The sequence below is a fragment of the Cebus imitator genome, unplaced genomic scaffold (assembly GCF_001604975.1).
Source record: "Cebus imitator isolate Cc_AM_T3 unplaced genomic scaffold, Cebus_imitator-1.0 Scaffold54, whole genome shotgun sequence".
Lineage (NCBI taxonomy): Eukaryota > Metazoa > Chordata > Mammalia > Primates > Cebidae > Cebus > Cebus imitator.
This window is the reverse complement of record NW_016107369.1, coordinates 6210111-6222336: the sequence shown is the minus strand read 5'-3', so window position 1 is coordinate 6222336 and position 12226 is coordinate 6210111. Positions and strand designations below refer to the sequence as shown.

The 12226-nt window shown below is 49.2% G+C and overlaps 1 protein-coding gene and 1 long non-coding RNA gene across 7 annotated transcripts in view; one reads left to right on the top strand and one right to left on the bottom strand.

Annotated features, from left to right (window-relative positions):
- DCAF4 (DDB1 and CUL4 associated factor 4) overlaps positions 1 to 8560 on the top strand; it is a 38241-nt gene extending 29681 nt beyond the window's left edge. For 4 of the 6 annotated variants that reach the window (XM_017528727.2, XM_017528726.2, XM_037738564.1 and 1 more), the window contains 6 exons: positions 606 to 685; positions 2558 to 2659; positions 2784 to 2881; positions 3921 to 4094; positions 5049 to 5163; positions 7534 to 8560. In XM_017528727.2, the coding sequence (XP_017384216.1) occupies positions 606 to 685; positions 2558 to 2659; positions 2784 to 2881; positions 3921 to 4094; positions 5049 to 5163; positions 7534 to 7727 (763 nt within the window). In that variant the 3' untranslated portion in view covers positions 7728 to 8560. The remainder of the gene's footprint in view (positions 1 to 605; positions 686 to 2557; positions 2660 to 2783; positions 2882 to 3920; positions 4095 to 5048; positions 5164 to 7533) is intronic. The other 2 variants (XM_017528728.2, XM_017528733.2) reach the window with 2 other exon arrangements.
- LOC119471261 lies at positions 2234 to 10797 on the bottom strand. The gene is made up of 4 exons (XR_005200297.1): positions 10537 to 10797; positions 9961 to 9966; positions 2761 to 2975; positions 2234 to 2625 (listed from the first exon to the last, which is right to left on the bottom strand). It is a non-coding gene; the product is annotated as an uncharacterized LOC119471261 (long non-coding RNA).
- Positions 10798 to 12226: the final 1429 nt, after the last annotated feature.

Here is a 12226-nt window from a genome sequence, read left to right as displayed (position 1 = left end):
CGGGGTTTCACCATGTTGACCAGGATGGTCTCGATCTCTTGACCTCGTGATCCACCCGCCTCAGCCTCCCGAAGTGCTGGGATTACAGGCTTGAGCCACCGCGCCCGGCCTGTATTTTATTTTTGAGACATGGTCTTACTCTGTCACTCAGGCTGGAATGCAGTCACGTGATCATAGCTCCCCACAGCCTCAACTTCCAAGGCTCAAGCAATCCTCCCACCTTAGCCTCCCAAGTAGCTGGCACTGCAGGCACACACCACAACGCCCAGTTAGTTTTTGTATTTTTTGTAGAGACAGGGTTTTGCCATGTTTCCCAGGCTGGTGTCGAACTCCTGGGCTCAAGTGATCCTCCCGCCTCGGCTTCCCAAAGTGCTGGGATTACATAGGCAGGAGCCACCACACCCAGCTTTTAACTGTATCTGATTTTTTTTGCCCTTTAAAAAAATTCTGAAGCTAAATGTGGACAGTGTGAACGCATATTCCATCTGGACGTTGGGGGTTACTCTCTGTCCTGCTTTGTGCTGTATAACCTTCTGAAGGGTAAATGTCCATGCTTCCTCCCAGAGGGAGCCTTGTGCTTGACTGTCCTTAACAGCTTTTTCCAGGTTGTGCCTCATGGGACTCGCGGAGACTCCAGGCTGTGCCACCCTGCTCCCAGCATCACTGTTTGTCAATAGTCACCCAGGTACAGGGTTCTCTTCCTTTGAAGAAACCTGTCCTCTGCCTCCCGAGAGCTGTGTGGGGATGGTTTTGGGGGGGGCACTGCAGAGGCACTGTGGGAGGATGCCTTAAGCCTGTCCCAGGGTGAGTACCAGAAGCAAGTGCTGTTTTACACCATCTGCCCCGTTTTACCCATTTTGGGCCATTTCAGTCATCTCAGCAGCCAGGGTAGCCTTAACGCATATGTAAACCAAGGTCAGATCAGAACACTGATTTGGATGCCTGTGCACATCTTTCAGAAAACACCTCTGGAGCTCCTGCATGACAGGTGCTATCAGGGTTACTTCACATTCGGGCCTGGATTAAGGCAATTGGATGCCTCTTTCCTGACATCATTCTGGATATTACATTTTCAGTCTATCAGAAAATTAGGATGAATAACACAAGGCTGAGGGGCCTCTTAAGATTGTGGGCTTCAGGCAGACCTGGCACAAATCCCAGCTCCGCCCCTTGCCAACTTGAATGGAATGTTGAACCTCTCTGAAGTGGACAAGGCCTTCCCAGCCTGCATCCTTGGAGAGTTAAATGAGGTCACACACACTCAGCCCAGTGCCTGGTGTTTCACTGCACAGCAAGCTTATGAGGCAGGAGTGTGTCTTACCACCATTTTACAGACAAGCAAACTGAGACAGAGAGCTTCAGAATTTGCCTTACAAAACTAACTTTTAGTGTCAGAAGTCAGGCTCGCAGTACCCTTTGGGGAGGTAGTAATTGAGAAAGGACATGAGGCAGGCCTCTGGGATACTGGATTGTTTTATTTCTTAACCTGGGTGGTGGTTACATGGCTATAGTTTGTAATGACTCAATGAACTCTGTCCTTACAATCTGTACATTCTATCAATGTAAAAGTTTATTTTAAATATTTTGGAGAAGCATGGTGGCTCATGCCTATAATCCCAACACTTTGGGAGACCAAGAAAATTGCTTGAGCCGGGCACGGTGGCTCAAGCCTGTAATCCCAGCACTTTGGGAGGCCGAGGCGGGTGGATCACGAGGTCAAGAGATCGAGACCATCCTGGCCAACATGGTGAAACCCCATCTCTACTAAAAATACAAAACATTAGCTGGGCATGGTGGCACCTGCCTGTAATCCCAGCTACTCAGGAGGTTGAGGCAGGAGAATTGCCTAAACCCAGGAGGCGGAGGTTGCGGTGAGCCGAGATCGCGCCATTGCACTCCAGCCTGGGTAACATGGGTGAAACTCCGTCTCAAGAAAAGAAAAAAAAGAAAATTGCTTGAGCCCAGGAGTTCAAGACCAGTCTGAGCAACATAGCAAGACTCCAGTCTCTACAAAAAACAAATAAGTAGTCGTGTGGTGGCTCACACCTGTGGTCCCAGCTACTTTGGGAGGCTGAGATGGGAGGATTGCTTGATCCTGGGAGGATGATGATGCATTGAGCCATGATCATGCCACTGCACTCCAGACTGGGCAAAAGAACAAGACTCTGTCTCAAAAAAAAAATGTGTGTGTGTATATATACATATACACATGCACACACACCTGCACGCACACACACTTTGCTTGAGATCACGTAGCTGATAGGTGATGGAGGATTGGAACCCCCTAACCTGCGACAGCATACTACCTCCCGGATTATCAGTAGTATTAGTACTGCGAACACAACTACTGAGAATGTTACACACATTCATTTTCAGAATGACCGCTTGCAAGCCGGGCATCCCAGCTGAGTCTCCCTCTCTTGCAACCACAAAACCCAGAATGGGGTCAAAGGGATAGACCTTCTGAGCAGCGATCGCATATTTGGATGTTTTGCAAACCCGGTGGTCCCTGGCCCGCCTAAAGGGTAGCCCCACCTTACATTCTCCAATCTCTTAGCAGGAATAGACCGGCCTGGCATGCTCTGCAGCTTCCGGATCCCTGGTGCCTGGTCCTGTGCCTGGTCCCTGAATATCCAAGCAAATAACTGCTTCAGTACAGGTGAGCCTGGCTCCCCAGCTGCCCAGAGAAGAGAATTTAACAGACGTCCAAACCCATCTAGCTGTCGCTCTCCCTAGACTACATGTGTGACACAATCTCACCAGCCCATCTCTGTCTCCACCAGGCTTGTCTCGGCGGGTCCTGTTGACCAACGTGGTGACGGGACACCGGCAGTCCTTTGGGACCAGCAGTGATGTCTTGGCTCAACAGTTTGCTCTCATGGTTGGTTGGATTGGGACAGGCAGAATATAAAGTTTGCCCCAGGTGGAAATGTGGCGGATTGAAATTGGACTCCTCTGTGTGCCATCTAGTCCTCCTTGACAGGGAAAAAGAGCATCAGAAAGGATCAGTGGGTTCCTCTGTAAATGTGTCTGAGCCGAGTAAAAGTTGGCTCATCCAAAAAGTCTGGCCTGAGGCACTCTAAACAACCTCTCGTGGAAAAGAATTGTGAACAGTTTTTGGGTACTTGGATTTACCCACCAGGATAAACCGTTTTTAAAATGTATACCCTAAATACCAATTCATACACAGCTCTCAAGTTATATATTTTATAAATTTTAAAAGTCAGGCCAGGCACAGTGGCTCACTCCTATAATCCCAGCACATTGGGAGGCCGAGGTGGGTGGATCACGAGGTCAGGGGTTTGACACCAGCCTGGCAAACATGGTGAAACCCCCTCTCTACTAAAAATACAAAAATTAGCTGGGCACGGTGGCAGGCACCTGTAATCCCAGCTACTCAGGAGGCTGAGACAGGAGAATTGCTTGAACCCGGGAGGTGGAGGTTGCAGTGAGTCGAGATCACTCCACTGCACTCCAGCCTGGGTGACAGAGCAAGACTCGGTCTCAAAAAAAAAATCAAAATTCTGGTTATTACTATAATTTAAAGACTTTCCTCTAGAAAATGCCATCTTTCCTTAAAAGTGAAGGAATCTGCTAACCTACTTTTGTTGGAGACGGGGATGCCATCTCTGACTGAGACTTCAGAGAGAAAGGCCAAAGGGGACAGACAGTGCAGGGCATAGCTCCTAGGATCTCCATGCTACCCATGAGGAGGACACATGGGATCTGGTTCTTCTACCCACTAACAAGGAATCATCTTCCCTTCCAATTCCATTGAGACCCAAACCCTGACCAGCATGTGTCTAATCACACCATCTGACCCAGGAGCTGGAATAGGAGTTGTATCGGGAGGACCTGCCCTGCCCAGTCTCAGAGGGAGGTCATGGTGGCCACACACTGAGCAGTCCCTCTTTCCACAGGCTCCTCTGCTGTTTAATGGCTGCCGCTCTGGGGAGATCTTTGCCATTGATCTGCGTTGTGGAAATCAAGGCAAGGGGTGGAAGGCCACCCGCCTGTTTCATGACTCAGCAGTGACCTCTGTGCGGATTCTCCAAGACGAGCAGTGCCTGATGGCGTCAGACATGGCTGGAAAGGTAGGGGAACTTGGAGCTCTGCCAGGTGAAGGGGTTCTGCTGAAGAGGTCCTCATATTAAGACCCCAGGCAGAGAAAAGTAGCTGAAGACCCAGGGATTTGTAAGCCCTGCATGGGGACTGCTTTGCTTCCCATGTGAGCCTAATCTGGACTAGACAAAAGTGAAAAGGAGTCTCTGGTTACATGCCTTTTATTTATTTATTTTTTTATTTTTTTTTGAGACAGAGTTTTACTCTTGCCCAGGCTGGAGTGCAGTGACATAATCTCAGCTCACTGCAACCTCCACCTCCTGAGTTCAAGCGATTCGCCTCCCTAGTAGCTGAGATTACAGGCGTATGCCACCACACCTGGCTAATTTTATATTTTTATTTTTTTTATTTTTTGAGACAGAGTCTTGCTCTGTCGCCAGGCACCAGGCTGGAGTGCAGTGGTGCAATCTCGGCTCACTGCAACCTCTCCCTCCCGGGTTCAAGCAATTCTCCTGCCTCAGCCTCCCAAGTAGCTGGGACTACAGGCGCACACCACCACGCCCAGCTAATTTTTGTATTTTTAGTAGAGATGGGGTTTCACCATGTTGGCCAGGATGATCTCAATCTCTTGACCTTGTGATCTGCCCGCCTTGACCTCCCAAAGTGCTGGGATTACAGGTGTGAGCCACTGCACCCAGCAATTTTATTTTTGTAGAGGCAGGGTTTCTCCAGGCTGGTCTCAAACTCCCTACCTCAGGTGATCTGCCCACCTCAGCCTCCCAGTGTTGGGATTACAGGTTTGAGCCACTGCACCCAGCCTGGTTACGTGCTTTTGATGGACTTCAAGGCTCAGGAATTCGAGATGGAGATCTTCATGACCTGCACAAGCCACTGGAGATCACCTTGCCTTCCTGGCTTCACACTTGGGGTCCACTGATGGGTCCTCCTGGCCCCTCCCTGATGGCCCCTTGTGCTTCTTTCCACAGATCAAGCTGTGGGACCTGAGGACCACTAAGTGCATAAGGCAGTATGAAGGCCACGTGAACGAGTACGCCTACCTGCCCCTGCATGTGCATGAGGAAGAAGGAATCCTGATGGCAGGTACTTGAGGAAGGAAGGGGAAGTTCCATCCCATCAAATAGTGTCTCTTAGGGACGATCCCAGCAACTTAGGCACCAGAGGGAAAAGTTACCCCAAAACAGAACTGAATCAAAGGGAGTGTGGACAGTTTGGTGTGGAGACTAAGAGGGAAGTAGAATTGGATATATTAGTAATCAGCAGTATAAATAAATGTCCACCAGGTGGACAGCCTCATCCCATGTCAGTGGGCAAACATCACTTCAGAAACAGGCAGGAGAGGTGCTGGGGAGCCTGGGTTTGGAGTTCAAGTCGATTTCATCAGACCAGCAGTATCCCACCATCTATTATCTTATCCAGAAACTTGGCTCTCTGCTCTCTACTCACATTTCCACCAGAGGATACTGAGAAGTTATGGTCGTTATAAAGATTCTTGGCCCTGGCCAGGCATGGTGGCTCACACCTGTAATCCTAGCACATTGGGAGGCTGAGGTGGACGGATCACAAGGTCAGGAGATTGAGACCATCCTGGCCAACATGGTGAAACCTTATTTGTACTAAAAATACAAAAGTTAGCTGGGCGTGATGGCACGTGCCTGTAATCCCAGCTACTTGGGAGGCTGAGGCAGGAGAATCGCTTGAACCAGGGAATCAGAGGTTGCAGTGAGCCGAGATTGTGCCACTGCAGTCCAGCCTGGCGACAGAGCGAGAAAGAATTCTTGGCCCCTTTACCACGCTCTCTGTGGCTCCATGATCTGTAGATTAGGAGCAGCTAGCCAGCCGCTAAGCTCCTGGAAAGGAGTTACCAGTTGCTTACATATGATACTGGCTATAGCATAATCAGACAGTGTGCAAGCTCAGGATTTCACATTGAAACAGGGCCCCTGACTGCAGACTATGTTCTCAGTCTTTGTGAATCATCACCTTTACTGGTATTCATTTAGAAAGGGCTTATCCCCATGGAACATTTCTGTGGCTAGGAAGCATCACGTTATGAGAACTTTCTTAGATGTTATTTACTATTCTCATCGCACCAGCACTTCACTTCCTTTTTAAGTAGATTTTTCACCCATTTTGACCACAAAAGAGCTTCTGTGAGTTGGATGATAAAGAGAGCTCAGCCTTGCTGAGAAGCAGATGCAGGTAGTTGCCCGCTGCAGTAATAAACTACAGCTGGGATTCAGCTTCAGCAAAGGTAGCACTTCCGGTCTTAGAGTCACACAAGTGGTCAAGATCACAAATGTGAAATCCATGATTGCCCAAGGCCTGTCCTCTTCTCCTGCCGAAGGTCTCCAGTAGTGTGTATCATGTTTCTGGGCTGCCATAACCCGTGGTGTTATGTGTCACAGTTCTCAGAACTGGAGCCCTGAAGACTTAAACCGGTCTTAGGAACCGAACCATTAAACCAGAAAGAGCTCTGGGAAGAGTTGTTAACCTAGTCCATCTCCAGGATGTAACGAACTTGACAGGGCTAGTTACTATATCACAGAAAGGAAATCAGGCCAGGCATGGTAACTGTAATTCCAGCACTTAGGGGGCTTGAGGCCAGGTGTTTAAGACCAGCTGGGGCAACATAGCAAGACCCCATCTCAAAAAAAAAAATTTGCCAGGCATGGTGGCATACACCCATAGTCACAGTGAACTCAGAAGGCTGAGGCAGAAGGATGGCTTGGGCCCAGGAGTTCACAGCTGCAGTAAGCCCTGATCGCACCACTACATTCCAGCCTGGGCAACAGAGCAAGACCTTGTCTCTAAAAAATGGGGGAAATCAGTTGCATGTCACCTGGACCAGGTGGGCTGCGCCCACACTTGAACATTCCTTGACTTCAAGAGCAGCAGAATTAGCCGGGCATGGTGGCTCACGCCTGTAATCCAAGCACTTTGGGAGGCCGAGGCAGGTGGATCACGAGGTCGGGAGCTCGAGACCAGCCTGACCAACATGGTGAGACCCCATCTCTACTAAAAATACAAAAGTTAGCTGGGCGTGGTGGCTCACGCCTGTAATCCCAGGTACTCGGAAGGCTGAGGCAGGAGAATCACTTGAACCCGGGAGGCAGAGGTTGCAGTGAGCTGAGATCGCACCACTGCACTCCAGCATGGACCACAGAGCGAGACTCTGTCTCAGAAAAAAAAAGAGCGGCAGAATCCCCAGCCATTAGCCAGGATACCTCTGAGCTACACATGGCATCACACAGCCAACCAGGACATCTTGTCATTGTTCTAGCCCAGCAGGGCAACTTGCATTATCTGTAGAAATACTGTCCATTAATGAGTTTGTCCTATGGCTTACCTGAAATCACAGCCCTGAGGAATCTTAAGAAGCCACGTCCACATGTAGGTAAGTTTCCTTTGCATTCTCTCACTAGCCTGCCATGTGTCTTCCCTCTTTCCTAGTGGGCCAGGACTGCTACACGAGAATCTGGAGCCTCCATGATGCCCACCTACTCAGAACCATACCCTCCCCATACCCTGCCTCCAAGGCTGACATTCCCAGTGTGGCCTTCTCATCACAGCTGGGGGGCTCCCGGGGCGCGCCAGGGCTGCTCATGGCCGTCGGGCAGGACCTTTACTGTTATTCCTACAGCTAATTCCGCAGGGTACAGCCCAGAGGCATGTGGGTTTGACCTACGGGAGTCAAGAGTAGCTTTTTACTGCATCTAATGAGGGCATTTTAAGTGGCACTCAGCGTACACAGATCCCATCCTCTGGCTGCTAGGAGAAAAGTGCTGAATATTCCGTGTGGAGACACTCAGGAAAGTGATTTCAGTTCAATTACTGGCTCAGAGAGCCTGGAAGTCCTTTTCATAAAAGGAACCTATTTCCTTTCCTTGTTGAATTCTTAGAACTTAGTTAACCCTCCTTGCCTTTTCTTAACAAGAAAGACGTTTCTAAGGATGGAAGATTGACCAAAACTGAAATTAAAGCTTCTTCCACCAAAAGCCCTTTGGAGAAGCCCAGTGATGAGACCGGTGAGATGCTTTGACTTGCCGGTGCCTGGTCCCAGGAAGACCTGCATCTGTACTTGGGGAAGCCAGCAGGAGAGGAGGGGGAGGTTACTTCTCTGAGTCTCTGCAGAAATATTGAAGGCTGGAGTTTGGAATCCTTGAACTTGGCCTTCTCAACTCAACAGCAGATGACTAGGATTCTCCTGTTATTATCCAAAGGTGTGGGCAGGAAAGTCGGATCTTCTTACATGCTAGAAGTTTTAAACAGTCTTAGCATGCCTTTGTTGAGGTACCTTGCAGAATGTAAGGTATAGCAGCTCTGGTTTCTATTACGGTGACTTGAACGTCAGATTCAAAAGCTCAGCGTCAAAGAAAATTGGCTTTGACTGTAATCTAGGAGCAACGGTTTGCGAGATGTTTATTCAGTGTTAAAACGCCTGTTTTTCTACCAAACAATAAACCAAGAAAAGAATCATGGCGTGACATGTGCTTCTGTTAATGACTTAGCAGATCATGAAGCCTGGGCTGCTGGGACCAGCTTTCATAGTTGCTGGAGAGCTTCCCTGGGCCCATCCGGACCCACTCTGCCCTCATTATCTCTCCATCTCTACCTTGCTCTGGACTCGGTCAGGGTTCCCTAGCTCCCAGCGGCCAGGTAGATTCAGCCAGTGGGAAGTAGCAGCAGGAACACACAGGGCAAGAGGAGAGGGAAGGGATCACTGGTTCGCCGGCTCCCTTGTAGCTGGTCTGTGGGGAGCTGTAACCAAAGACCACCGCTTCTATTGGAAAGCACTCAGAGCTGGGTTCCAACAACTGCTCTCCATTTGTCCCTTCAGACATACAGCTGGTCCTCACACCACTGTTGCCAGCCCCAGGATGCCTCACTAGGCAGACTCAGTTACCCACTTGAATGTTCCATCCGTTTCCTGCCAGTACCCTGACTAATACAATGTGTTCTATAGAGAACCAATTTTTTTTTTTTTTTTTTTTTTTTTTTTTTTTTTTTTTTTTTTTTTTTTTTTTTTTTTTTTTTTTTTTTTTTTGAGACAGAGTCTTGTTCTGTTGCCCTGAGTGAAGTGCAGTGGCATGATTTTGGCTTACTGCAACCTCCACCTTCCATGTTCAAGCGATCCTCCCACTTCAGCCTCTTGAGTAGCTGGGACTACAGGCATGAGCCACCACACCCAGCATCGACTCATGTAATTTTACGAAAGATGGAACCAGAGTCTGGGGAGGGAAAAAGGAAGAACCTGAGTGTTGAAAAGCTTGAAAATAATATGGTGTACACATTTTGAAAAGCGTTTTAATTTTCTTTTTTGAGAATGAGTCCCACTCTGTCACCCTGGCTGCAAGTGCAGTGGCACGATCACAGCTCGAAATGCAGCTTGGCCAAAATGTGAAACCCTGTCTCTACTAAAAATATTAAAAAGTGGGGCATGGTGGCACATGCTTGTAATCCCAGCTATTCATGAGGCTGAGGCAGGAGAATCGCTTGAACCCAGGAGGTGGAGGTTGCAGTGAGCCAAGATGGCAACACTGCACTCCAGCCTGGAAATAGAGTGAGACCCTGTCTCAAAAAACAAAACTCACAGCAACACTCCTTTTACTAATGGGGAAACTGAGGCCCAGAAAAGCTGTGTAATTGGCCCAAGGTCTCAAAGCCCATTAATGGTTGAGCTGGAGTTAGAACCCAGCCTGTCTGGAAGCAGAGACAGAGCCTTAAGCTGCTCAGCTCAACTGCCCCTCCCTGAGGGCCAATAGGTTTTTTTTTTATTATTTGTTTTGCTTTTTATTTTGTGTTGTTTTGTTTTGAGACAGAGTTTCCCTCTTGTTATCCAGGCTGGAGTGTAATGGCACAATCTCGGCTCACTGCAACCTCCACCTCCTGGTTCAAGTGATTCTTCTGCCTCAGGCTCCTGAGTAGCTGGGACTACAAGTGTGCACCACCACACCCAGCTAATTTTTGCATTTTTAGTAGAGATGGGGTTTCACAATTTTGGCCAGGATGATCTCAATCTCTTGACCTAGTGATCCGCCCGCCTCGGCCTCCCAAAGTGCTGGTATTACAGGTGTGAGCCACTGCACCTGGCCTTTTTTGTATTTTTAGTAGAGATGGGGTTTCTCCATGTTGGTCAGGCTGGTCTTGAACTCCCGACCTCAGTTGATCCGCCCGCCTCAGTCTCCAAAAGTGCTGTGATTACAGGGCTGAGCCACAATGCCTGGCCCAGTTCTTAAACATATTTAACCTATCTGCCCCAGTTGCCTAAGGGTCTGACCTCTTCCCTTCCCCACCCCAGCAAACCCCAGGGCAGATTGCACTGTGCCCCCCTCAGCATTGTGGCTGACAGTCTTCTGTATTCCCTTCCCCACTTTCAGGATCATGGCGGTACAGGAAGGGATAGCTAGATAGTAGATTACATCCACATGTTTGGGCAAGGACAAATATTTCGACAGGAGAAATTGGGCAGGGACAGGCAAGTGCTGCCTCCATTTCCAGCCTCATTTCCAGCCTCATCGTGGTTCTTGGGCCATAATGAAGCCTGGCTGAGGGGAAGATGCCAAGGGACCACATCCTTCCAGCTTTCCTTCACACACACAAGCAGATGGTGCCACAGTGCTCCCTAATACTAGTTAATAAGCACCTACTGTATGTCAGGCCCCCCCCTTTTTTTTTTTTGAGACACGGTCTCACTCTGTTCCCCAGCCTGGATTGCATGAATTGCAGTAGCACAATCACTACTCACTGCAGTCTTGACCTCCAGGGCTTGAGCAATCCTCCCACCTCAGCCTCCTGAGCAGTTGGGCCAACAGGTGTGCACCACCACACTCAGTTAATTGTTTATTTTTTATAGACATGGGGTTTCCCTATGTTGCCCAGGCTGGTCTTGAACTGCTAGGCTCAAGTGATCTGGCCTCAGCCTCTTGAAGTGCTGGCATTACAGATATGAGCCATTTGTTAGGCACTTTTCACCCTCACACTAACCCCATGGCACAGCTGGGGAAACAAGTTTCTGGAGTTAAAGTGATTTGGCAAGAAGGGCTGAGCCAGAATTAAGATTCTGCTCTTCCCAGTGGGGCGTGGTGGCTCATGCCTGTAATCCCAACACTTGGGAAGGCTGAAGTGGGCAGATCACCGGAGGTCAGGAGTTTGAGACCAACCTGACCAACATGGCGAAACCCCGACTCTACTAAAAATACAAAAATTAGCCAGGTGTGGTGGCGGGCGCCTGTAATCTCAACTACACAGGAAACTGAGGCAGGAGGATCACTTGAACCTGGGAGGCGGAGGTTGCAGTGAGCTGAGATCGTACCACTGCACATTCCAACCTGGGCGACAGAGCAAAGCTCCATCTCAAAAAAAAAAAAAAAAAATTCTGTTCTTCCCAATTCTGAAGCCCCTGCTCCCCTCACGGCTGCATCCTGCACTTTTTCCAGGCTCAGGTTAACAATGGGGAAGAGGTGAGAGAGATTTTTCTAACAGGGTAAATCCTCCTCCCAGCCCAACTCCACCATCCTGGGCTGCTCTTCTAGTCACATGATCTTTGTACCATTTGGCCCAGTTGATCTTGATCTCATCCATTTTTTCCACATGGCTCAGAGGCAAGGGTGAGATTTTTCTCATTTCTCGTGGGAGAAAAGCAAGCTCTGCCAAGCCCAGAATTTCTGGTCTTTCCTGTCCCAGCACAAACCATTCACAGTCTTCCTGCAATTATTCCTGGTGCTGAGTTTTATTTCTAGGAAGCCTTCTGTCCCTCAGCCTCACCAGCCCTTGGCTTTTCAGCCCAGAAGCTCAGGCCATTTGAGGATTGCATGTTCAGATGTGGGCATGGGGAATGCAGTGACTACACCTGGTTGGCATCCCATACCACACCCGGGGTAGTGGGGAGGCCAAGAAGTGGGCTGAATATAGGCTCAGGCCTCTCTCTCCTTGCCCCCAAGGGCATTCTCTCCAGCAGGTGACTGGGCATGACCACTACAGTGCTGGTCTGAAACCGGTCAGTGGGTTCAATGGGAGGTTCAGCTGCCGCTGGAACACCCCAGCCCTCTGTTGGAGCTCGTCCGTCTTTGGTGAGGTTACCCACTTCTCTCTGTTCTAACAGCATCTCTTCCCTTCATAGCCCTGAACCTGAATTTCTAAGACA